We start from the raw sequence: 24,557 nt of genomic DNA, 5'->3' as shown, positions 1-24,557 counted from the left end.
ATCGTGGGTCTTCGCCTCAAAAGGGGTTCATTCGCAATTCCTGAATCAGCTTAGGAATCAAAGAGGTTTAAAGAAGCTTTCCCAAGGTACTAAATATTTGGGTGTCCCTCTTTTTCTCTCAAGCAGCAAGAAGAAGGACTTTGCTTACCTTAAAGAATCTTTGGAATCTAAGGTAAGCAGCTAGAAGTGCAAATCCTTAACTTGGATGGGTAGAGCAACTCTAGTGAAATCTATAGCCTTGGCTACTCCGCTATACACTATGTCTTACTTTCTCATTCCAAAATGTTTATGTGAAGAGATGGATAGTATGCTAAAAAAATTCTGGTGGAGCCCATCAAAGAATTCAAATCGTTATTTCACTCCTCTTGCTTGGGACAATCTTTGCCTACCTAAATATCTAGGTGGCCTTGGTTTTAAGCACTTCTCAGATATTAATTTGGCCCTCCTCTCCAAAGTTGCTTGGTGGATTTTAAATCAGTCAAACAAACCATGTGTGCAAGCACTCATTGCCAAATACAAGGTGAGAAGAAATTGGCTCGATGTTGATCCATCCAAGAAGGCTTCTTGGACATGGAAAAGTGTGGAATCAGCTAGGCTTATTCTTGTGGCTGGTGCTTGTAAGCAAGTCAACAATGGGGAAAGCATTCTCACGTGGGAAGATCCTTGGGTCCCTGACCTTCCTTACTATAAACCGGTTCCTTTGTCTCCTGAAATGTAGTCTAGATGCTTGGTGGTGTCACAGATTCTAACACCAGATAAATCAAGATGGGATGAGTCGAAACTCTATGAATTATTCACTGAAGAATCTGCCAAGGCTATCAAGAAAATTCCAGTCAAAGTGAGTCAAAGGGAGGACAAATGGCTATGGCAAAAATCCCATAAAGGCAAGCTCTCAGTGAAGTCGGCATACAAGGAACTTCTTGATCATTTTGAGCCTAATGATTTTGACCAGGTGAAGTCAAAAATTTGGAAATCAAAAATTCATGATAGACTTAAGATGTTCTTATGGAGAGTGGCCTCAGATATTCTGCCAACCAAGGAAAAATTGACAAGATTCTTTCCAGCCATGGATCCTAAGTCTCCCTTATGTGATGCCTCACCTGAATCTTCCTTACATCTATTTGTTTACTATCATGTTGCAAGATTTTTGTGGGCTGGTAATGAGTGGGGCTGCAGACCAGATGCAATACAGTTTGACTGCCCAGGTCAGTTCATTAATTTTCTTTTATCCCCCCAAGTATCTTTCCATGGCCCTTCTGACAGGGAGGGGTTCTTTTTATTTGGGGCTTTGGTGTTGGAGCATTTGTGGTTTGTTAGAAATCAAGCTATTCATAAAGAAACTATATTCTCCCCAAATAAAGAACTCCAAGTAGTCTTAAAAAAATTCTATGAACATAGAACTGTGCTCATTGATGCCCCCTCAGTGTTGCCTAGACCTTGTATTTCTTGGATAAGGCCTGAGCATGGAGCTGTTAAAATTAATTGCGATGCGGCGGTGGGGTTAGATCATTCATTCATTGCCATTGTGGCAAGGGATTGGAAGGGGGATCTGATTTTTTCCATGTCCAAACGGGTGGAAACCACCCTCCCTATCCAAGCAGAAGCTGAAGCCATTAATTTGGCGACCTGCGCTGCTGTTATTCGTGGTTTTGAGTTTGTAGTGGTTGAGAGCGATGCCAAAGCTTGTATTGATGCTCTCAAAGCCCCCTTTGATGAAGTGCCTTGGAGAATCTCATCCATAACTGCAGATACCCTATCGTGGGCTTTCCGTGGCCAGCAGTTTGTTTTCAGGTGGAGTCCTAAAGAATCAAATAAAGCAACCCATGTTTTAGCTTCTTGGTGTTTAGGGAAAAAATTAGCTGGTTGTTTTGGTCAGGGTTATGCTCCTAGCCCTTTTATGGATGTAATTAATTCTGAGCTCTTATTTGCTGTAGCTGCTGCTTAGTCTTCGTTCTTTTGTTTGTCAATAAAATTTTCTGTTCATAAAAAAAAAAAAAGATATAAAGTCCTCCCATTGCGCGTGTACAGGTCTAGTCAGAATTAACCGCAAAGGAATTAAAACATAATTTATAACTAATGACCCAAACCCATTGTCGTAAGGGAGACCAACTACACCTTAACCCAATCCTCAAGAATTGACACCAAAGTAGAGGACAATGGTTAATGACTATTCAAATGGTGCGACCCTCACATGGCCAAATGGAATCCACACATAACAGAAGATACCCACAACAAAGTGGTCAGTTGAATACTGACTAAGGAGCAAAGAAAGACCCACGAATGGGTGCCAATATCATATTTTTTCTAATCTCGGTTAACATGCCAAAATAGTGATTTAAATCTCAAAAAAGGGGTGAAAACCATGAATTTTGATAACCAAGAGTTAGGAACAACGTGAAAGAAATCCTACTTACCCTAATTGGACAACGAAACAAACAATCCAAAATCAAACTTGCCATTTTTGGCAAAATTTGACCAATGCTGACAAAACCCTAACTAGGAGTGGTTAAAATGTTGACTTTTGGATCCGACAGTCCAATCAAGGTTAATTTTGAACCATCTTGAAGATCATAGAATTTCCTTTGAAACGATAGTTCACGGGCCAAAATCAGAATTAAAATGGATGAGATATGAAGAAAATAACAAAATCCTTATTAAATGTAGGCTAAACTAAATATTTGGTTCATATTCTTTACACTATATTTTAATTTGATTCATAATCTTTCAATTGTGTTAATTTAGTCCCTAATATTTCAGTGCTAAGTCAATTTAGTCCCTACTGTTATCTCTTGGATGAAAATTACTGGCATGGCAAATGGTTAAAATAAAAATATAGTTTATTGCCACATTAACTGCCAAGTGAACTAACATGCAGCAAAATCTTAATTTTTTTATTTAAAAAAAAAACAAAAAGATAAGTGAGTAATTTATGGGATCAAAATCCCTAACTCGCAAATGAAATTGTTATGCACATTTGGGATTGAAAATTTTAAATCCCTAGTCCCACTGAGAGCACAAAGAGGGAGATGTCTTGACACTGACAGACCCACTTAGCTGACAATGGGCCAACAACAAACTTAGCAATGACGGCAAGAAGATTGAAAGGTAGAGATCAGGGGTGGCACTATAGCATATTCAGGGGGTTCAAATGAACCCCTGACTTCAAAAAAAAATATATTATATATATATATATATATATATATAATATTTTATTTGTTAGTTTAATACTTTAATTTATTCTTAAAAATATATTTTTGCACACATTGACTTAAATTTTGCACATCCTTGTCATAAGTATTTTTGACTCTAAAAGTAAAAAGTAAGTGTTTATGAATTGGAAGTGTAATTTTTTTTTATAAGTTTATATTATATGTGTGTGAGTGTGTCTAATATTGATTATGTATATTACATTTTGTTATAATGTTATTTGTATAAATAATGATGTGTGTGGATGTTTGTGTGTATAATATAAATATAATATAACTTTATATAATTTAATAATTAGGAAATAAAGAGGGTTTTTTTATATGCGTGTGTATTGTTATCATGTTATAATAATTTTTTGTTATAAAGTTAGTAAAATTCAAGAAAAAAAAATTGTAAAACTAGTGACTGTTCAAGCATTTGATTAGTTAAGTAGACACATAGTGTATAATTTTATGTATAAATGAGTGTGATTGTGTGCGTCAATAATTAATACGGAGCCAATGAATTCAGATTAGTCATTTAGTCTAAAATCTTTTTATTAAAACAAAGTCAAATAGGTAATAACAACTTTATGAAGATAAAAATGTTAGACAGACTAAATAAAATAAAAATGGTTATAGGTTCATACCTACCCACATTGGTAATAAATACTGATAATAAACTATCATGTAACGTTCAAAATTTGAGAACTTGCAGAATAAAATTGTAAAACTTCACGTATTATTATTATATTTTTTTGTCGATAACTCGATATATTCAAGTTCTTTTTTTATTAAATTTTTAAATTAACCTCCTAAACAAAATTTTTGGAGCCGTCGGTGAGTTTGAGAAGAGTTTTTTAAAATCTCAGGTGGTGGGTGCAAACTTCTTCTATAGCGAGTTAAGCTCGTCAATAGTTTGAGTCTTAACAGGAGGCGCCCTGTCATCGACTCATCGTTCCAAACTTGAAATATTTATGTTATTCTTGTCAAGATATTTAACTGAATATCTTGACAAAAGAATAACATACATATGGCGGGATTGGCTCAGGGCTGGTAACGTGAATCAAGCTTATTCGCTAGAAGTGTTTAGTTAGTTTCAGTATTTATATTTTTTTTCAATTTGATTTCTGTCAGGTCTTTCACTTAGGAGTGTAGTGGGCAACCAAGTCTTTATCTTATCTCTCAAACGTTGTGGAGTCCCTTTAATTTTTATCTAGAAATTAGTGAAAATTTTGGTTGTCAAATATGGTGAAGCTCTGTTGCATTGTTCTGGATCAAAGAAACGAAAAGGCCCAAAAAAAAAAACACTTAAAAGCAAGGAACTTTTTGACACAATACCAAAAGGTTAGAGAATAAATTAAAATATTTGAAATGTTAAAGACCAAATTGACAAATAACATAAATGTTAGGGACCAAATATATAGTTTACCCTTAAATGTATTATTATTTTTTAGTCAAAAGAGCTATTTTTGGAGCATTTTCGCGCAATAAACTGTACCGATTCAGCCACAATTAGTACAATCCGTTTGAACCAGATTGAAGTATGATGAGTTGTCTGGTTTCCATAAAAAGGGTTCAGCGATATCTACTTTGGATTGGGAGAAATAAATTTTCCAAAAATAGTGCTATTAAATTTCCTATACTATGTCACCCTTCTTCCAAACGCGATATCTCAACGACCTTAGCTCCAAATCATACAAGGTTAGAACCTATGGAAACCAGACATCAAGACCTTTCCAAGGACACCAAGTTTGAAGAAATACGAGCTCAAGAAGGCCTTCAAACAGCAACTCGAAATATGGTCAAAAAGAGGAAAAAGACAAAAAGTGAAATTGTGTGTGCATCAAGGCATTTTAGGGGAGATGTTGCATGCAACACCTCGCCCTCTTGGCCAAATCATGCAAAAAAAATCCCAAAATCTCTCCCTCTCTCTCTCTCTCTCTCTCTCTCTCTCTCTCTCTCTCTCTCTCTCTCTGTGGAATTTCTCTAGTTTTAGTTTCTCTCTCTTTTTCTTTAGAAAACCCCTCATTTAAACAGAAACTTCAGCCCTGGTTTCCGCCATTTACACACCTCCAAAGCTCTTAGGTAAGCTTGGTAAGCCTTGTAATAGAATTGAGTAGCTTTGTTCATAGCTACACCATTCTCTTTCCTTCTCTCTTTGTAAATACATCATTCTCTCTCTCTCTCTCTCTCTCTCTCTCTCTCTCTCTCTCTATATATATATATATATATATTGAAATGCTCTCTTTTTTTATGTTGTTCGTCTATTTTTTTTGCTATTTACATATTGTTCTATATCTCTCTACTTATGTATGTTTATTGTTCATGCTCTTTATTCCTTAAAGCTTTCTCTACACTTGTAAAAAATTTGTTTTCTACCCTTTTCTCTTTGTTGTCTTCTCTCTTTAAATCCCTTGGATCTAAAAAGAGAAAACAACCCAATATCTTTGATAAATCCTCATCTTCCTAACTAGAAGGTTTGTGGAGGATTTTTCCTCATGCACAACTAACCTTAGTGGAAAGATGGAAATTTACCATAGATGGATTTCTCATAAATGGGTTCTAAACCTTGTTCCTAAGCATAATTTGAGTATGTTTCAGGGAAAATGGTAGAGGTCTCCCTAACTTCCATTTCCCAACTTGCAAAAGAACTCATAAGTTTTGATGTGACAAGATTAGGGCTTATTTAGGATAAATTTCTTTTAAAAAAAAATTTCAAATAAACCTGTAGGGGTGATAGGCCCAATAGTATCTATCGATGTATATATTGGGCCGAGGGCCCAATCCAAGGACATTAAGTAGTTCGAGGACGTGTAAAACACTGTTATGAGAGTCTGTATTAGTGAATGAAGAGGTAAGGTTTGGTCTTAAGAATTCAAGAAGGTGGTTTGAGGATGAATGCCTCCTCGGCTGAGCAAAGCTGAGGTCCGACGGTGTGGTCTACCATCCAGGGCAACGTTTCAGGAGGTTCTATTGATAAGGACAAGCATCCTAGAAGCACAGGACAGAGAGAAGCCATATAATATCTAAGAGAAATCTACTACGATTGCATTGAATGTTTTGTAGCTAACTCTCTAACGCATTAATGAGGAAGTGATACCTAAACAGTAATTTTTAGTCTTACAGCTACTCCCCAAAGACTTTAAGAAGGTGCTGATGGGACAACGATCAACACCAGCAATCTAATCTACATATGGAGGGTAGAGATAAAAGAAGGAAGCTAGTATAAAATAGAAAGAAGACCCTAAGGGAAAGGGATCGGGAAATTGAGAGAAAAACATTATAACAACAATAACTATGATTGTAAGCAAATTCAAGAAATATATACAAGAACTGGTCTCCTCGAATTGTGTCGAGGACGATTTTCTTTAGATAAAACCAGTCTCTCTTTACTTTATTGTGATTTAGATTCATTATAATTGTTACCCAACTCATTAGAGCCTAGTTTTCAAACCCACTCTTTACAAATTTTTTGTATTAGGCTCTTTGAGCCTAGATCCTTTTACCTTTTGGGCTTAGGAACCAAATTGTGTCCTTACAAAACCCATTTACATTATTGTCTTATCTTTAAATTCCTTTATATTCAAGCTTTTACATTACTGTCTTGTTCTTAAATTCCTCTAAATACAAGCTTCTACATTATGTCTTACCTTTGAATTCTTCAAATTCTTGCTTTTACATTCAAGCCTTTAAATATTGTGCTCCTTTAATTTATGCACTTTATCTTTACGCATGCTTTATTTTCCATTTCCCCTTTCTAATGTGTAAAAGGATTTAAGGGTGCTAGCTCTTTTGCTAGCACCATAAACCCTAGGTTACCAAATAGTAAAAATCTTGGGTAAACAAAGCTCTAAAAATGTGTTCTCCAAAAGATAAAAAATGGTTCCAATGGCCATCCATTTTCTTAGAAGTAAACCTTTTCAAAAAAGAAGTTTTCCTCTTAAATTCATAAAAGCCTTCCAAAAGGGCATTTTTCAAACCCTTCAAAACCTTTCTTTTCTTCAAAATGATTTCAACCTAAAGTTTTGGCCATCTTCTTTAAAAAAAAATGTATATGGAAATCCCTTTTGAGTTTCTTTTAAATGGGTTTTAAACAATATGGAAATTCCTTTTGAGTTTACTCAAACAATTATGGATATGTTTTCAGAAAATGGTAGGAGTCTCCAAGATTCCCATTCCCCAACATGAAAAAGAATCAATAAGCTTGGATGTTATAAGGTTTAAGACTTATTTAAGAGAAATTTCCTTTAAAAAAAAAAAATCTTAAAACAACCTTCCTACATTATGTTCTTCAAGATGAATAAAAATCATAGATTTTTAACCCTAAAACTCCTTTTTTTAGAAAACCCATGGAAACCATTTTCTTTAAATCAAACACTTTTCTCATGTTTTAACTATGGTTCTAAAAATCCTTTTCAAAAAATAAGTTTATTTTCCTTTGATTTGAACTTTCTTTACAAATGATTTTCAAGCTTAAACTTTTTTTTCATGAAAACTTTTTGGCTATCCCTTTTTATAAATAAAAAAAAAAAGAAAAAAAAGCACAAAGTTAAGTTACTTTTGAAAGTTGGATAAAAACCATGGAAATCCCTTTCATAAAAGAAAGGAAAAAAACATCATTTTAGTCCTTACATTTTGAGGTCATAGTGAATTTGGTCCTTACATTTTCATAATAGTCAATTTGGTCCCTACCGTTAATTTATTAACAAAAAATGCCTACATGGCAAACAGTATGCACTGTTGGCACACTTAAAGCTTACGTGGCATATAAAATAATATTAAAAATTACCAAATCAACATTTTAATAATTAATAAAAAGCTGCGTCATCCCAAAAAAAAAAAAAAAACCCATAAAAAAATTGATTTTTTTAACGGAAAAAATAAAAAGAAATTATGATTTTCTTTCATTTTCTTGCAATCCAAACACACAAACATCGAAGGTTTGCAAAAGACCCAAGAAGTGAACGTGAATCAAAAAATTTTCTGGCATGATTTGTTTTGATTTGGAGATTGATCAGTCTTGATCTTGCTTGGTGGCTTTCAAAATGGGTTTATTAAGTGTTAAACTTTGTTGTTGTTCAGTCTCCTTCTTCATTCTCTTTTTCTTGACCAATTAGTTAGAGATTTCTCCCCTTCCCATTTCTAGCAACTATGAAAAAAATGCAATTGAAAGACCCAACATGTCTTCGCCTTTCTTACACTAATCTATTCCAAAACCCAACTTTCTTCAACAAACTGCCGCCACAACGACCACCTCATTTCTTCTTTGGGATGAGTATTGCTTAGGTGTGGGTTTTCTCTTATTTAATTTGGCCCATGTCTCCTTTCATCCCTTGTTCGTGGATGACTAGTGCTCCTGCCATGCCACTGCATTGTTCTTGCTATGATATTCTTTACCCTTTTTTGCTTTACTACTTCTGGGCTTGCGGGCTGAAGTGCTGCCATGCCAGTTTCATATGTTATTCTTTCCTTTTGTTTCTACTGCCTAGCATTCATGTTGGGCTAATTCATATAACATTTTAGGCTTCCCTGCTCATTTTATTCCTTGGGCATCCTCGGCCCGTTTTATTTCTTAGGCATCCTCGGCACGTTTCATTCTTTGGGCATCCTTGGCTCGTTTCATTCTTTCCTACTTCTTACATTCTCATGGGCTTTTGCTAAATCTTTTGAGCTCCCCTAGTCCAATTACCACATCCTTTACCTTTGGATTTATTGGCCTTCAAACCAATCCCATTTACCAATTCCTTTCTTTGGGCACCTCCGGTCCATTTTTGCTTTCTTTCTATTTCTTACGATTCCCATGGGCTTACTACTTCATTCTTTGGGGCTTCCTTGGCCCGTTTTCTTTCTCTGGGGCTACTTTACTATTTTGTAGACCTGTGGACCATTATTTCTGCCATTCTGACCCAATGGTCTTTACTTTGCTGTTTGCTGTTTTCATTCTGACCCAATGAGCATCAACATAGATCAATAGAAAAGGTTATCCTACAAAGATTAGAAGCATTTAACTGTTGTTAGAAGAGTAAGATATACTTTTTTTGGTTTTTTTTTTAAATCCAACTCATATGCTATAAATATTTTCCAACTCAGACTTACTTATATACAATATTTGGTCAAAAAAATTTATTTGTTGTTTTTTTTTTACAAGATATACTTTTTTTTCTTTTTTTTGATCCAGCTCATATGCTATGAATATTTTCCAGCTCAAGCTTCCTTATATACAATATTTGGTCAAAAAAATTATTTGCTGTTTTTTTTACAAGGAATTCAATATCAACTTTATTTGATATCAATGTCTCTCTCTCTCTGTTCCCTACTCAAATTTCGATTTTTCATTTATTTATTTATTATTGAATTTAGGGCTTTCTCATGAATAAATGAGATAGTTTCAAACCCCCCCCCCCCACACACCACCTATTTTTGGTGGTAGCATGTGTTATTTATTCCTTGTTGCCTAGGATTTCTAACAACCAAGCTCATCTTAGTTTTAGCTTCAATACTGAGAAGCTTTTGTATTTATCAAAAAAATTGATAAATTAGTTGAGGAAAGTTGATAATAAAATAAAATTGGTGTTTCTATGACCACTATGAAAAACCCCAAAAATACACTTTACAAAGGGGGACACAATACAAAAAATTAACTAGAAAATAGTGAATCAAAGAGGAAGGTTTTTACACTAAAACATCCTAAAGACAAGTTTTACTTGGTTGGGACCTATTTTGGTATTGACCTTTGAGTTCTAAAGTTTACTAACCTTTGTTCTTGATTAGATTGACTGAAAGGAACGGTCAAATCAAAGCTCAAGAGAGTTCTTGTGTTGAGGTAAAGGTTCAAACTTTGGCGCTTCACTTCCTTGCTTATTTGCTTGTATTTGAAGCATGATAGGTTGCTAGATTTCTTGTTTTGTTTCTTTCTATTTTGTGTTACTGGGTTTGAGTTTTCGAGCGTGTATGCGTGCACATGCTTCATGCATGGGAACGCATAATCGTAGTATGCGTGTGCATACAATGGGAATGCGTAATCGTAGTACGCGTACGCATACAACTAGGTGCACAAGCATTCCCTATGTATGCACATGCATACTCGTGCCCAATAACCCTAATTCAGGTTTTTTTTTAAAAAAAATTTTTTTTTTAATGTATTTGGCTCCTATTTAGTCTAGTTTCACATGTTTAAATTCCATAGTCAGTAGAATAACATGTTTTGTGTGGTTTAATTTATTGATTAAGGGTTAGGGTTTATGCTTTGTTGAATGCCATGAACATGCATATGAATATGAACATGCATTGATGCATAGGTGCTGTGATGCAGTAAGATAAGTCATACATAAGCCATATGAATACGCATTGGATTTGGTTGTTGAACATGTGTCCTTGGTTTGGATGATGGATATGTTTATTTGATGAACATGATGAATATGCTTGATGTTAATGCCTACATGATGCTATTGCCCTATGATTGTTTGCATGCATTGTTTGCTACCCTTGGACAATATGTTTGAATTCTTTGATAGATAAATACTAGGGTTTGGGGACTATATGTAATGCTGTTTGGTTCAGATGCATGTTAAAGTGTGTGTGAATTTAGAATAATATATTAGAGGACCCTTTGATGGGATTAAGATTTGGAACACAATGAGTGGAGGCCGACCTATGCGTCAGGTGGCATTGGGTGCCTAATATCTTCCCATCCCTATACCTAAATTTTGGACACATGCTGTAGTAAAGATCAATATTTACACAAGGGAGCTATATATATGGTTCCTAAACCTAATCTAGGTAGTGACACCATTTACACCCTCTGCCTGGTCCATCCTAAGTTGAGGCGTACTTCTTACAAGGAAACCATTATCGCTTAACGCGGTGGGGGCACTTATGCCCACATCATATTGAGCCTTGAATGCATATCCACACTCCAAGGTCAAGAGCATTTATGATTAAGGAGGGGTTGCCTTCCTAACCACGAACATCCATCATTCGAAGTGCATGACTACTTTTACAACATAGATAGCGTGCACAATTTATCAACACATAGAGCGAAAAAGTAGACATATCCACACCCATAGTAGACATATCCACATACCCATACTCCAAGGTCAAGAGCATCTATGACCGAAGTTTATGACTACGTTTACACCACACACACACACACACACACACACACCTCTCTCTCTCTCTCTCTCAAAACCCCAAAACCCAAAATTTGGAAGGAACTTGGGAGCCTAAACAAACTCCCTTTTTCTATCTCATGATAACAAAGAAGACAATGATAGTGGTGGTCGTGGATCAATGTAAAAGGAGGGTTTGAAATTGGAAGGATTGTGCGTTTACTAATGGGTTTGTGGTGGTTTTGTGGGTTTTCTGTTGGTGTGGTGGATCGAGTTATGGGTCTCTGGTAGTGGTGAATCAAAGTGAAAGGCAGGTTTGAATTTGGGTCTTTGAGTGATGATGGTAGTTGTTGGCAGAGGTGCATGGTGCTGCAGTAGTGGGTTTGGTGGTTGCTAGGTTGCAATTTTGGTTGCAGAGGGTGGTGGCTGCTATTGTAGAATTATAGGAGAGAGAGAGAGAGAGAGAGAGAGAGAGAGAGAGAGTAAAATGAATTGTCATGGTTTTGATGTGAAAAATAAGAGATAAGATTTAGTTTGAGTTGTGAATGCTCTTATGAGGACCAAAGTTGTCATTAAGTCAATCTATTATGAGCAGCAAAGAGTCCATAAGAATTTTTTCCCCCGAGTGCATAGGAATTAAGCTTGCATAATTAGTTCATATTATACTAGAATAAATGACAAGAAAATTACCCAGTATTGCAATCTTGTTTCAAAATAAAAGATATAATCAATGAACAAGCTGAAGTCAAGATGGCTACCACCATTATATTCACAAACAAGATGCTCTATCTTTTCGACAAAAATTGGTAGCAATTCTAAATCTTAGTTTGCTAAAGGTTAATTAGCAAGGTGTGGACCTACATACAAATTTTTGTTGTTGCCCGATTTGTCTTTGTACATGGCAAGATCTAGCTTTATATCTCAACTCCCGGAAGGCCCTCATTGTTTCCAAATCAAAACCACCAGCGAATTGGCCAAAATAACAAGCAACACCTAAGAAGATAAATCTGATATATTTTTGGGATGATATTTGGAAAATGGTGCTTTGATGGTTTATATTCAAGTTGTATTTTCTAAGATTATGAAAAACTTTTCAGGGCATAAATATTACTAACTTCTTATTAATATACTTCAATATATCAATAATCTTAAAAAAAAAATTGTAGTCTTTATTCGTTAGTGTCCTATTTTATAGAAAAAATAGAAAAATAATTAGAGCAATGTAGTGATCTGATTATACTATATAAGTTTACAAATATGAAAACTGCATAATATAGTGACCGATGAAGAAAGGCATGTTTCATGCCTACTCAAGAATGAAAATATCATTTTGATAAAATAAAAAATCAAATATCCTTATAATTAGTTTCATTTTTATTTTATTTTATTCTCTTTGTCCATACAAAGTGTACTTTATTTTGAAAATTCATTATTGAAAATTTTATTTTGGTATGCTATTTTTTGACAAAGTTGGAAGAGAATATTTCTTATTTTCATATTATAAAATAAGTTAACCTTCATCAAACCCTAAACAAATAGTCCACCAAGTAGATTCACCTTTTATATTTTAGTATTTCTCTTTAGAGATGGGTTCAAGTTATACCTGGTGTAACACTATAAGAGTTACACATTTTTTAAACCATTGATTTCTATTATATATAATGGTTAAAAAATCACTAGTGCCACGTCAGATCTAATATCATTAAAATTATTAAATTACCTTCTTCTTCTTCTTCTTCTTCTCTCTCTCTCTCTCTCTCTCTCTCTCTCTCTCTCTCTCTCTCTCTCTCTCTCTCTCTCTCTCTCTCTCTCTCCATTTTGCTTTAATCTTCATGCATCTAACTCTATTTTTACCATTTACACACAAAAAAAAAAAAAAAAAAATTGAATTAACAAAATACTGAAAGAATGAATAAAAATTAATCCCTACTTTTTTTTTTTTCTACTTTTCTTTAGTATCATACGAGGCCATTTGGTTGTCTTTTCCATCATCCATTGTACAAAATGACCCCAAAAAATCACAAAAACCCAAAATAAAAGAAGAAAAAAAGAACCTGTAGATCCTAAAAGGCTAAAACCCAGAGAAGAAGAAAAATGAAAGAGAAAAATGTGAAAACAGCTTATTAATCATAAAAGCATTAGAGGATTAATTGTGTTGTTCCTGTGTTGCATTTTGTAAATTAAGTCATTGTTATTGGAATAACCTTTGCCCTTTGGTAGAATGGATTGATAGTTTGATACAATTCCCAATCTGTAAACTTTCTTAATTTTCGTATCACATGTTTTTTAATCCTTATATATGTTAGTTTTGAGTTATTTTTATTGTTTCGAATGTGTAATGGCCTAGAGGCCTACCTTTTCAGATTGTGATTTTTCAATACTCTCTCTCTCTCTCTCTCTCTCTCTCTCTCTCTCTCTCTCTCTCTCTCTCTCTCTCTCTCTCTCTCTCTCTCTCTCTCTGTGGGATAAGCTTCCAAACATTATGTTTTGGTTTATTGTGTTGTTTTTCATATATGATTTCCCTTATTATGTTTTTTCCCTACCAATAATTTTTTGTCTCTACACATATGGGAATCCATCCCTTAATATTTTATGCTTGAGTTTTAAAAATTGGAAGGTGATTTATAAAGCCATTTGGAGAAGAAGATTACGGAACAATGTGAGCTTGGAGAGTTCCAGACAAGAGAGAGAGAGAGAGGGAGAGAGAGATGAAAGAGATGGGGTGGAGAGGCTTAATAATCACTTAATGCTCTTGTAAAGACAAATTTTTCTCAATTGCAGAAAATCAAACAATTGAAAAGAAATATAGTTTGCAAATATAAATTTGTATTGATGAATAATGAGTACAAGAAATCTTCTTGTCTTTCAAGTTCTTCAAGCCCTTCGAATGTTCTTCAAGTTCTTTAAAGATTCTTGAGACAAAATTTTTCCAGAGCTTGGACCTCTTGAAAACTTGGTAGTGAAAATGAGAGGGGATGTCCTCTATTTATAGCAGTTTCAGAAGATAAGCTCCACTTTGAATTGATATGCTTGAAAATATGTAGTAGACTTTTGATTGGTCCAAATTTTGCTTATTGATAATTATCTCTATTTATCTATTTTGATAAAGATCATATTTTGATAAAAATAATGATCAACAAAGATAAATAATTATCTCTATTTAATTTATTTATTTTAATAGAGATAATTATCCTTCAATTTTGAATAGAAAATTTATCATTATTTTATTTTATTTTATTTATTTTTAATAAATATAATTATTCATAAGTTTTGAATAGGGGATTTATCTTTATCTTGTAGACCAAGTGACACATGGCAAATTTCAATATGTCAATGTAATATCAATTTGGATGACACATGTCACGATTTGATTTAACTAATTTAATGACATATTAATCTAGAATTTGTCACTAAACTTTGATATGGCATTTTATAATTGGCTTAAAACTTTGCCTCTTACAGCTCTTACTCATTAATTTCTAAAAAGTAATGACATGGCACAAATGTCTTTTTAACCATTAGATTTAACGGAAATCAAAGGTTTAAAAATGTGTAACTTTATTCAAGTTACATAAAGTGTAACTTGAACTCATCTAATTTTTTTATATTATACTTCCTAAAAATGTTTTATAGGAATCATTACAAGTAGTTTTCTATGCTTTCTTGGTGCATCTGATGACTAAATAAAGCTAGAGAAGATTGAGAAAAGGAGAAAGCTAAAACTTATTATAGCATTTGAATTTTGCTCTCTCTCTCTCCAACAACCAAATTTAACTATGATGGACCTATTATTCTCAATCATTCAATAATTCCAATTTAAAAGAAAAACGTCAAATTACCATTAAGAAAATCCATTTCTTAGAGGGAAAAAAATTAAAGAAAAATAATTAAGAACTTAAAGTTTTCAAGCAAATGAATACTCATTGACCACTTTGATTGGTTAATGTTCCTCTTAGTATATATGTATGAGTCTGGTTAATGTATGTCCTCATCCATTTTGGGAAAGTTTTATGAGGAATTGAAAAAATTAACAATACTGTAAATCATTTTTTTATTTTTCCATAAAATGTTTCTTAAAATGACACATTAGTAAAACCCTATACGTCTCAGCAAAAAAAAAAAAAAAGTAAAACCCTATACGTTCAACCAGCAAAACTACTTGAGCGGGACACTTGTTTTAATAATAGAAAATATTACTTTTTGGGGAAGGCAATATAATCCACTTGTAGAAATCATTGATGAACTCTTTTTAGGTTTACACTTTTTAGTCTAATTTTTGCACATGTCAAAATTTTGCAATTGCGCGGCGGTTTTAAGAGTACACAAGTTTTATTTTTTTTTAAGGAGATTTTAGATGACACTCCTCCCCTCACTATATTTTTGTATAAATAATATTTCTCATTTTAAAAAACAAAAAAAAAAATATTTCTCATTTAAGATTGTTATATATGCAACACATATTTCTACCCGATAATATGGATGAAATAAAACTTATTTTACTTCGTTCTCAAGGAATAAGTTCACATGTACTAACATATACTAAACATTTATATTTTTGCCCAAACCTTTTATTAAAATTTAAATGAATACATATAATTCATTAAAATCTTTGTTTCGGTTGAACTTTAAATGAATATTAGCTACTTCTTTTCAAAGAAAAATGACACGACACTAATTAAAAGATGAGTAGAAAAATGAAATAATTTCTCAAAGTCTTTGATGAAAGAACTAAACCATACAGTATTGCAATCTTGTTTCCAAGTAAATAATGAATTAATAAAAAAGCTGACGCCGCCATTATATTCACAAACAAGCTGTATCTTTACAACAAAAACTAGCAATTCCGCAGCTGAGTTTGCTACAGAGATTAACAAGCTGTAGACCTGCACACAAATTTCTGTTGTTGCTGGCTTTGGCATTGTACATGGCATGCTCTGGCTTTATCTCTAAGCTCCTGGAAGGCCCTCATAGTTTCAACATCAAAACCACCTGCAAACTGGAGAATAGAACAAGCAAATTACTCATCAGCACCTAAAATTAAAGATCAAAATACTTGACCATAAAGTTAGAAGTTTTGGAGTTAGAATTTTACCTGGTGTACTCTGAATGCAAATCTAACACCTTGAACTATCAGCTCTTCTTCTTCGGGACCACCGCCAACTGTTTCGAGCTCTGCAGATACTCTCTTCATATACTTCATGGCCAATTTCACAGAAGCCAGCTTGATCTGTAGCATTGGGCGTATACTAAATTAAATTCATAACCCAACTTGGACATTAAAAAGAAAAAAAGTTGTGGAGGACTAGTAATTAGTAAAGGTAAATATTGTACTACTTACACCACATTGTACTAAATAAACATTTATGTGGCAACTGGCATAACCCCCCAACTTATAAAACTATTGCAAGTAACAATAATGAGAACTAGTAACAATAGGTCAATATCCATATAGCTTAAATATCCAATTAAAAAAAAGGGAGAACCTACTTTCCATTTTTTAATCAATTTAATTTATCAGTTGGATTGAGGAAGCTCCAGGTCTTTCTTCACATTATTAAAGAATTTATTGCATCTTCCCATATATAGTTTAAACAATTTGGCAATGCCTGAAAAGGTCAACATGGAGAATCTGATTCTCTTTCTCTACTCATAAATCCCCCATTTAAGAAAATAAAAAAGGAAGTAGACAAAAAATAAAAAAGGAAGTAGACAAGCAGATGCATTAAGAAATCTGGGAGTTCACATGTGCGCATGCAGGCACGCACATAGAAATTGAGTCAAAAATCTAACGACTCTTTTGTCAGCTAGCAACCACTACACCTAGTTATGTACATGGACATAGGAGACTGTGTCAAAACCTTTCCATTGTCTCCGCAATTTCTAAAGTATGACCCGTTAAAGTGGACCATTCAATGTTTGTTATAAGCATTCAATAGGCATATGCGATAATGTGAATTTCTTATTACTAAATAGGCATATGTGCTGCTTCTTGCTTTCCAAAATTATTAAGACAAATGTGGAACTATATTTCTTGCTTCTACATCAATCCTAAGCATATCAAAGCAATGAAGTTACCTGGGCTACAAAACCAGTATCCAGCATCCAATCCGTTGGAATCTGAAAAACTTTATATCTCTTTGTTGCAGATTCTCTAATTCGTGAGAGATTGTACAAACCATGCTCTAACCTGTAATAACCATATTTGTGGCAAAATTAGAGAACATAATAAGATATACTAAAAAATTAAAGCACAACACAATAGAATCTAATATGTATTTTCTTTAACGATATAAATGGTAATGTGCAAAGTGCAAGACTACAGAAATTTGTGTACTTTTCGAGCAGAGCCTGCATTTTCTTGAGAGCAGGTCCACAGTGCTGGCGGGCATCGTCACGAAAGGTTGAAGCCTCGGATTCGAGCTTCTTGAGATCACAATACCCGAATGCTGCCTCGCGCAGTGCATCCGCTTTCTGCTCTGGCCAATTGAAGTGTTTCAGCACTGCTCTTTCATCCACCTGAAAAGAATACAAAATCATGCATTTAGGCCACACTCAGTGCAACATTTTACCCCCTTAAAAAAATACTAAAAGTTTAGGCCAAAATTAAAGTAACAGATTCTCTGAGATTTTTAAAGAACATAAAAAAAATATAATAAAATGTACCAAGTAAGAGAGCTCGTCGTCTAGCCATTTAACAAAAGGCACAACATCCACAATGTTTGCAAATGCAGCATTCTCGATCTCTTTTATCAGAAACCTTATGAAGTCTCCTTGAGTTTCTACATCTGATTTTATCTGTACAACCACGATTCCAATAAAAACTCAAGTCAAATTCAACAATGTAGGACTACAAAACATAAGTCAGTTTAACAAAAATTAAAAGTCAGAAACAAATCAATATCAGTAATAAAATTAAGAAAACCACCGTAAAATTTTGGAATTTGATATATAACTTTTTGAATATCAAGTACGAAATTGCCACTGAACTTGATCAAAATTACACAATCCCACCCCACCCCCCAATGAAATCTCATATCGAATCCAAACAGTGTCTTATCTAGCAAGCAAACAATAAAGACACACTAGGACCAGTCACTCACTCACTGACTTGTCACTGACATAAAGTCTACCCCCAGTCAGTGTCATACCGTAATTACGACCCATAAATAATATTATTAACAACAATTACCGGTTACCGGGAACTCTTACCGCGAGCAAGTGAGCAGACCGGTTCTCAATCTCCCCGATCATGTCACGGGCATTGGCGGTCGCCGGTGCCACGTCAGAGGCGGCGGAGTCACGGCGAGACTCTCTCCGCATTAAAGAATGGTAAAACTCAACTACTTCCGGCACTCTCCTCACCTTCGCCGCCCCCATCTTCATCCCCTTCGGCGGAGGAGGTGGTGGCGGCGGTGGAGCAGCCATCTTAGGCTGAGGCGGCGGCGGTGGAGGAAGAGGAATATTCGCTTGCTCTGTCATCAAACCACAAGAGCCGTTGGATGAACATGATGAGGATGAGGATGAAGATGAAGAAGGCCTTGGAGGTGGTGGTTTTGGTACCCTAGGAGGGCGAGATCTGAGACTGGACAGAGTTGACTCAGCGAGTTCCTCCGAGTTACACCTTGAGTGCCTCGGTCTCTCGTGTTGATCAGCCTCGTCTTTCTTCGAATCTTGCACTTCAAGTTTCTGGTTATTATTATTATTATTCTCGAAGTTCGAAACGGCGCCGTGTTGCTTTTTCAAGTTCTTGATGAGATTTGATTTCACAGCGACTTCCATTAAGCCTTGAAACCTTTGCGAAGACGAGAGCTCCTCGCTTTCTATTAGAATACTACTGCTGCTGCTGCGATCCGACGCCGTTTTCTTCAACTCTGAGATTTCAGCCTCCATTGCCTTCAACTTTTTCTCGCTTTCTTCTCTCTCGTACTCAATCTTCGTCCTCAACTCCTCCAGTTCCATTCTCAACTTTTGGTTCTCAATCTCCAACGCATTCACTTGCTTCGAAGCTCTATCAATCTCTGCGTTCTTGGATGAGATCTCGCTCTCCAGAACAGGAACAATAGCCACCGACTCTTTCAAAAGCTTGTGCCCCAAGAGTTCGGTTTTCAACAGCGACTCTCGTTCACGTAGATCTTCGACGACGCGAAGCAACTCGGTGACGTCCGGTGGGCGAGGTTGAACCTGAGCGGAGGAGCGTGGAAAGTACACGCCGAAGGAGCGTGAGAACACGGCTTTCGGAGGATCTTTATTAGTCGGACTCGGATTCGGCGACGGCGATGGAGGAGGCTTCGGTGGCGTTTCTCGTTTCGAACTCGCCGGAGACTTTTGTAGCCCCATTGCCATTCTCACCTTCCCAGCTACCATGGCCAAAGATCACGATTACACGAACCCTCTGTTTTTGTTTATCTCAGACAGACACAGACAGATATAACCCTAAAAAGATTACAATATATTTCTTAGGTTTTCGGGGCTATGGTATTTCCTACGAGATAGGGTTTCAACTTTTAACCCTACAAAGAAGTCACTGTCTAAGTATGACTGTCTGGGAGAGAGAGAGAGAGAGATAGAGAGAGAGTCTGAACTTGAAGTTTGTGTTGTAAAAGAGAGAGGAAAATAATAATATAGTATTTTTTTTGTCTTTAGCTTTTTGAGAGAGAGAGAGAGAGAAAGAGAACGTTGGGACTTGAGAGAGAAAAAGCAAAGTGCAGCGATAACGAGGAACGGTCTTCTTTTCTCGGATCCACAGTTTGAAACTAAACAAACAAAGACCCAAAATTTTTAAAAAGTTGGAAATTAATTAATGAAAGTTAAGGAACAAAACCTTTAGGACTTTGGTCTTTTACCAACTCGCAGTATTTCACGCGCTAGGTTTTTGGAATTAGTCGGTTTGGGTTTAAGTGGATCGGACGGTCAAGATTTCGTTTGTAGGGCGATGGAGGACTGGGGCGCGTGGAGGAATGAGGGTTTTACGAGAGTCCGAGAGGGAGAGGGAAATTTTAGAAACTAGAAAGTAGAAAAGTCCCTGCTCTAACGGTCGCCTAGTTATGATTTCTTTTTCAATTCAACAAATTTCTCGCCAATTTATCACGGTTTCTCGTTAGTTTAAATGGTTTTTTTTTTTGGGTTGCTGAATAGTTAGTTTAAATGGTTGGGGAATAGGTAGTTGCCTTGGAGCATTTGTGTATTTATTGATTGTTGTACGAAGTCAAATGAAAGTGAATGACACTTTTTTTTTTCTTTTAAATGTTTTATTTTAAATGAAAGTGAATGACTAGATTAAAGTTAGGTTTGCTAAAACACATAATTACTACGGATTTGATTGGTTTTAAAATAGTAATAATTTTATTTGTGTTTTACTGATTAATATAATTAGGTGATTTAATTTAATAAAAAACTTAATATATAATAATTAAGACAATGTACCTTACTTTTGTCTTTTATTTTTAATTTTAATCCACATGCTTTTCATGGACATTCATCTATGTTTTGAGGAGAGGGTGAAACTAGATTACTTGCATCCGCTATGTGCAGAATAGCTTGCAAGCAAAATTTTGCCTTAATCTAAAAAATCACCTACATTAACTTATATAAAAATGTGCAAAAATTTATCCAAAATTACAGTAATCGTAAATTTTGTACTAACACTATTTATTTTTATTTTTTTTAGATATTCCAAAGATAAAAGAAGGAATGAATGGTGGGTGTGGAGTGTGAAGAGAGAGGCACAATTAAAAGATCAGGAAAATTTTTAGTTTTTTATTTCTTTTTCTTTATGCATTCTAAAAATGAAGGAATATAGTGGATAATAGTTGTGGTGTGTGGAAAGAGAGAAATAATTAAAATATTAAGGAAAATTAATATTTTAATGAAATTAAGTTTAAAATAAATAATTTGATGTGTGTGTTAAAACTCTCTCTCAAAAAACACAAATGTATATATATATATATATTTGATGTACGTGCTTTTAAAAAGTAGTTAAGTAAAATAAGATAATCTTATACTAAAATAAATAAAATATACGAGTTGATATGCGAATGCTCTAAGGCTTAGTTTGGTCCAATTTTTATATTTTGAGATTTTTGAAAAGGTGGCATTTTGGAATTATAACTCTAAAGAGGACAATATGATAAAGTATATATATTAAAAAGAAAATAAAAAAATAAAAACTTGCCCAAGACATGTGATGTTGAAATCAAACCAAACACAAAATTTCCTTTTATACAAAATGCTGTGATGATTTTTTTTGGGTTAAAAAATGGAAACAAACTGGCACTAATCCAATCTAAACATAATAAAAACGAGATTTAGCAATCCTAACTAAATCATTAGGGTTCTGTTGATAAGAAATTTCAGTAGTACCAAATAGTAGAAAAAATAAATAAAAAGATGGTATAAAATACTTTTGTTTTCTCAAAACTGATAAAATGTAAGAATTCTTTTTTGGGAATTTTATGCAATATCTTTCTAGTTTTTTTTTTTCTTTGATAACACAATATATTTCTAGTAAAATGAAAGACTATCAATTTAACTATAGATTTTGTTAACGAATGTCCTTAAAATATTTGTTAATGGACAACTTTAGAAAAATTTTGATAATACTTTTATGAAAAATATTTAAAATAAAATTGCCAAAAATTCTGTTACATTTTTCTTTTCTCATAAAAAAATTTTATAAACTAATACCCTTAAGGCTTTAGATAACTTTTTTCTTTTAAGTATTTAAGTAAGATGTTAATATGCACATAAAATATCTTTTGTTTGAGGTCGTGTAAGTAATCACACTAGAGTAATTTCACTGCATTAACTCACCGTTGCCTTCAGTTAGAGGTTTAGTTGAATTAATTCTAGGAAATTAATCAATACATGAATACAATGATCGCTTTCTCAATTCATTTGAAAATCCGGTGGCTTTTACTTACTGATCGTGATCTATACCCTCTCTTCATTGGAAAACCGTGTATATGAGATACTGTATATGAAATATTTATTTTGGTAAACAAAGTTGATGTAATTCACATTCTTCCCCACATGAATCTTTAATATTTTCATTAGGGCACACTTTGGGAAGTAGTATCTCTAAGCCAACAGGAATTACCGATCTAAAATGATATTGTCCATTTTGAAAGTGACATATATCATCATCTCTCAAGGTTTGAAAATGCCTCATATCAAATACAGAGCCGCCCTAATCATTTTGGGCCTTAGGCAAGAACTAAAAATGGGACATTTTTTATATTTATATATTAATTAAATTAATATTTATTTAATTTTTTATATTATAATATATTTTATTTAAAATCCATTTTTCTTGCCTTTTGAGATGCAAATTGACTAGTTAAATTTTTATATTCAAGTTCTTCTAACATTTATTTTTCAATCGATAATATAACTAATCCACTTAGGGTTCGTTTTGATACAGCTGAAAATTGAAAATAGTGTAGCAAAATAATTTTTAAATGTGTGAATAATGCCGTGAGACTCATTTTTAATTAAAAAAATTTGCTAAAAAGTGAGGTTTGTGGGTCTCGTGAATAGTGCACGAGACCCACTGGTGTGCATAGAAATGTCAAAAATCATGGCTTAATAGTGCATGAATAGTACTCAACAGTGCATGAAGAGTACACTTGTCCCCTAAAGCTGAAATGCGTGCAGGAAAAAAATAAATAAATAAAAAGAGCAAAAAAAAAGAGAGCAAAACGCAAACGCAGGTTCATCCGGATCTAAACGCTCACTTAATCTTTCAATCGATAATATAGCTTATCCAAATGCATATTTTCTAGTAAACATTTCTAATCAAACAATATATGTATAAAGACTAAAATAAAAAATAACTTTCAAGTATATAGCAAATGAGAATTAGAACCTAATTTATATAAAAAGTATTGTTGTAGTTTCACCGAACAATAACAAGTTTTTAGCTAAAAGGATGGACCGGATATTTCTAATTCATCTGAAACTTTTTTTTTTTCCTTTACTACCCTTTTTTTCTAAAATTTTGGGGGCCTCCCTTTCACTTGGGGGCCTTATGCAATTGCCTAATTCGCCTAAGGGTAGGGCCAACCCTGATCAAATAGAGTACAGGGCCTCCATATAAGGAATGGGACCTTCTCTCACTTATGTGATGTGAAACTTAGTGAGAATTTGGTTCTTCTTCACCTCACTCCACTTAAAAGGTATTTTGGACTTTTGGATCCTCGTGATCCACCCCTTCTAAAGGCCACATGTCCTTGTATGGAACCTAGGTACCCGTCATCCCATTACTTAGAGGTCTGCTCTAATACCATTCTGTCATGTCCCAATTCATTATTGACAATGTAAGGACCAGATTTGGGTTCCTAGTTCACAGGATGGACCAGCTTAGGCCCAAAAAGCCCAATACAATGAATTTGTAGAGAGTGGCATGGAAAACTGGGCTTAAATGAGTTGGACAACAAATAAAGTGGGTTCAGATAATAGAAAAGGAAAATAGATTGATTAAACTAAAGAAAATTGTACTCGGCATAGTCTGAGGAGATCAGTTCTTATATATTTTCTCAAGTTTGATCGCAAATTCAGTTCTTTATTGCTACAGTGTTTTTCTCTTAATTTCTCAATCACATTTCCTCAAGGGTCTCTTATATTATATATCTCCCTTTGAATGATCTTGGCCCTCCACTTATCGATCATTCAAGCCACTACTTGAGTACATGTCCCATTGGATACCCTTACAGGCCCTCTGTGAGTTGGGGCGACTAAAGTAGTACTGTTCAGGGGTCTTCTCCTCATAAATGCGACTAGAGAGTTAGCCGCAGAGCATCTAATGTAGTGGTTGCAGCTTTTTCTTAGATATTTCTTGGCTCCCATTTGTTCTGTACATTCACAGTGCACATCCTTATCAATAGAACTTTCTGGAACATCATTCTGGATGACAAATTATATTTTCTGACCCCTTCTCCATTTAGTTGAGGGGATACTCCTCCTCAGCCCACCTCTCCTAGCCTTTACAGTCATAGCTTGCTCGTGGATTTCAAAGTCTTACTTCTTCCTCACTATTGATCTATTTTCGAATCATTGTACCTCCTCGGACAAGCCTAAGGCCCAATTATATATTTGGGCCTGCGTCCCCACAAACAATATATTGTCCTCTTTGAGAATGACAAATAGCCTCATCCCTAAGTTTAAATTTTTTATTGGATTAGTAATTTTTGCTTAATAATATTTGCATTTGATGTTTGCATAACCCTACATTTTCCCACTTTATTAATGACATTAATTGGTTGAT

General features: G+C 34.3%; 1 protein-coding gene across 1 annotated transcript; it reads right to left on the bottom strand.

Annotated features, from left to right (window-relative positions):
* Nucleotides 1-15,991: 15,991 nt before the first annotated feature.
* LOC112007469 (protein INCREASED PETAL GROWTH ANISOTROPY 1) lies at nt 15,992-19,896 on the bottom strand. The gene is made up of 6 exons (XM_024039813.2): nt 18,506-19,896; nt 17,960-18,091; nt 17,631-17,812; nt 17,372-17,483; nt 16,389-16,523; nt 15,992-16,292 (listed from the first exon to the last, which is right to left on the bottom strand). Exons 1-6 carry the CDS (start codon nt 19,658-19,660, stop codon nt 16,164-16,166), a joined length of 1,845 nt encoding a protein of 614 aa, XP_023895581.1. The 5' UTR covers nt 19,661-19,896; the 3' UTR covers nt 15,992-16,163.
* Nucleotides 19,897-24,557: the final 4,661 nt, after the last annotated feature.

Source organism: Quercus suber, unplaced genomic scaffold (genome assembly GCF_002906115.3).
Source record: "Quercus suber isolate HL8 unplaced genomic scaffold, Cork oak 2.0 scaffold_173, whole genome shotgun sequence".
In the NCBI taxonomy this organism is placed as follows: domain Eukaryota; kingdom Viridiplantae; phylum Streptophyta; class Magnoliopsida; order Fagales; family Fagaceae; genus Quercus; species Quercus suber.
The sequence above is the reverse complement of the archived record's forward strand: the minus strand, read 5'-3'. Positions and strand labels throughout refer to the sequence as shown.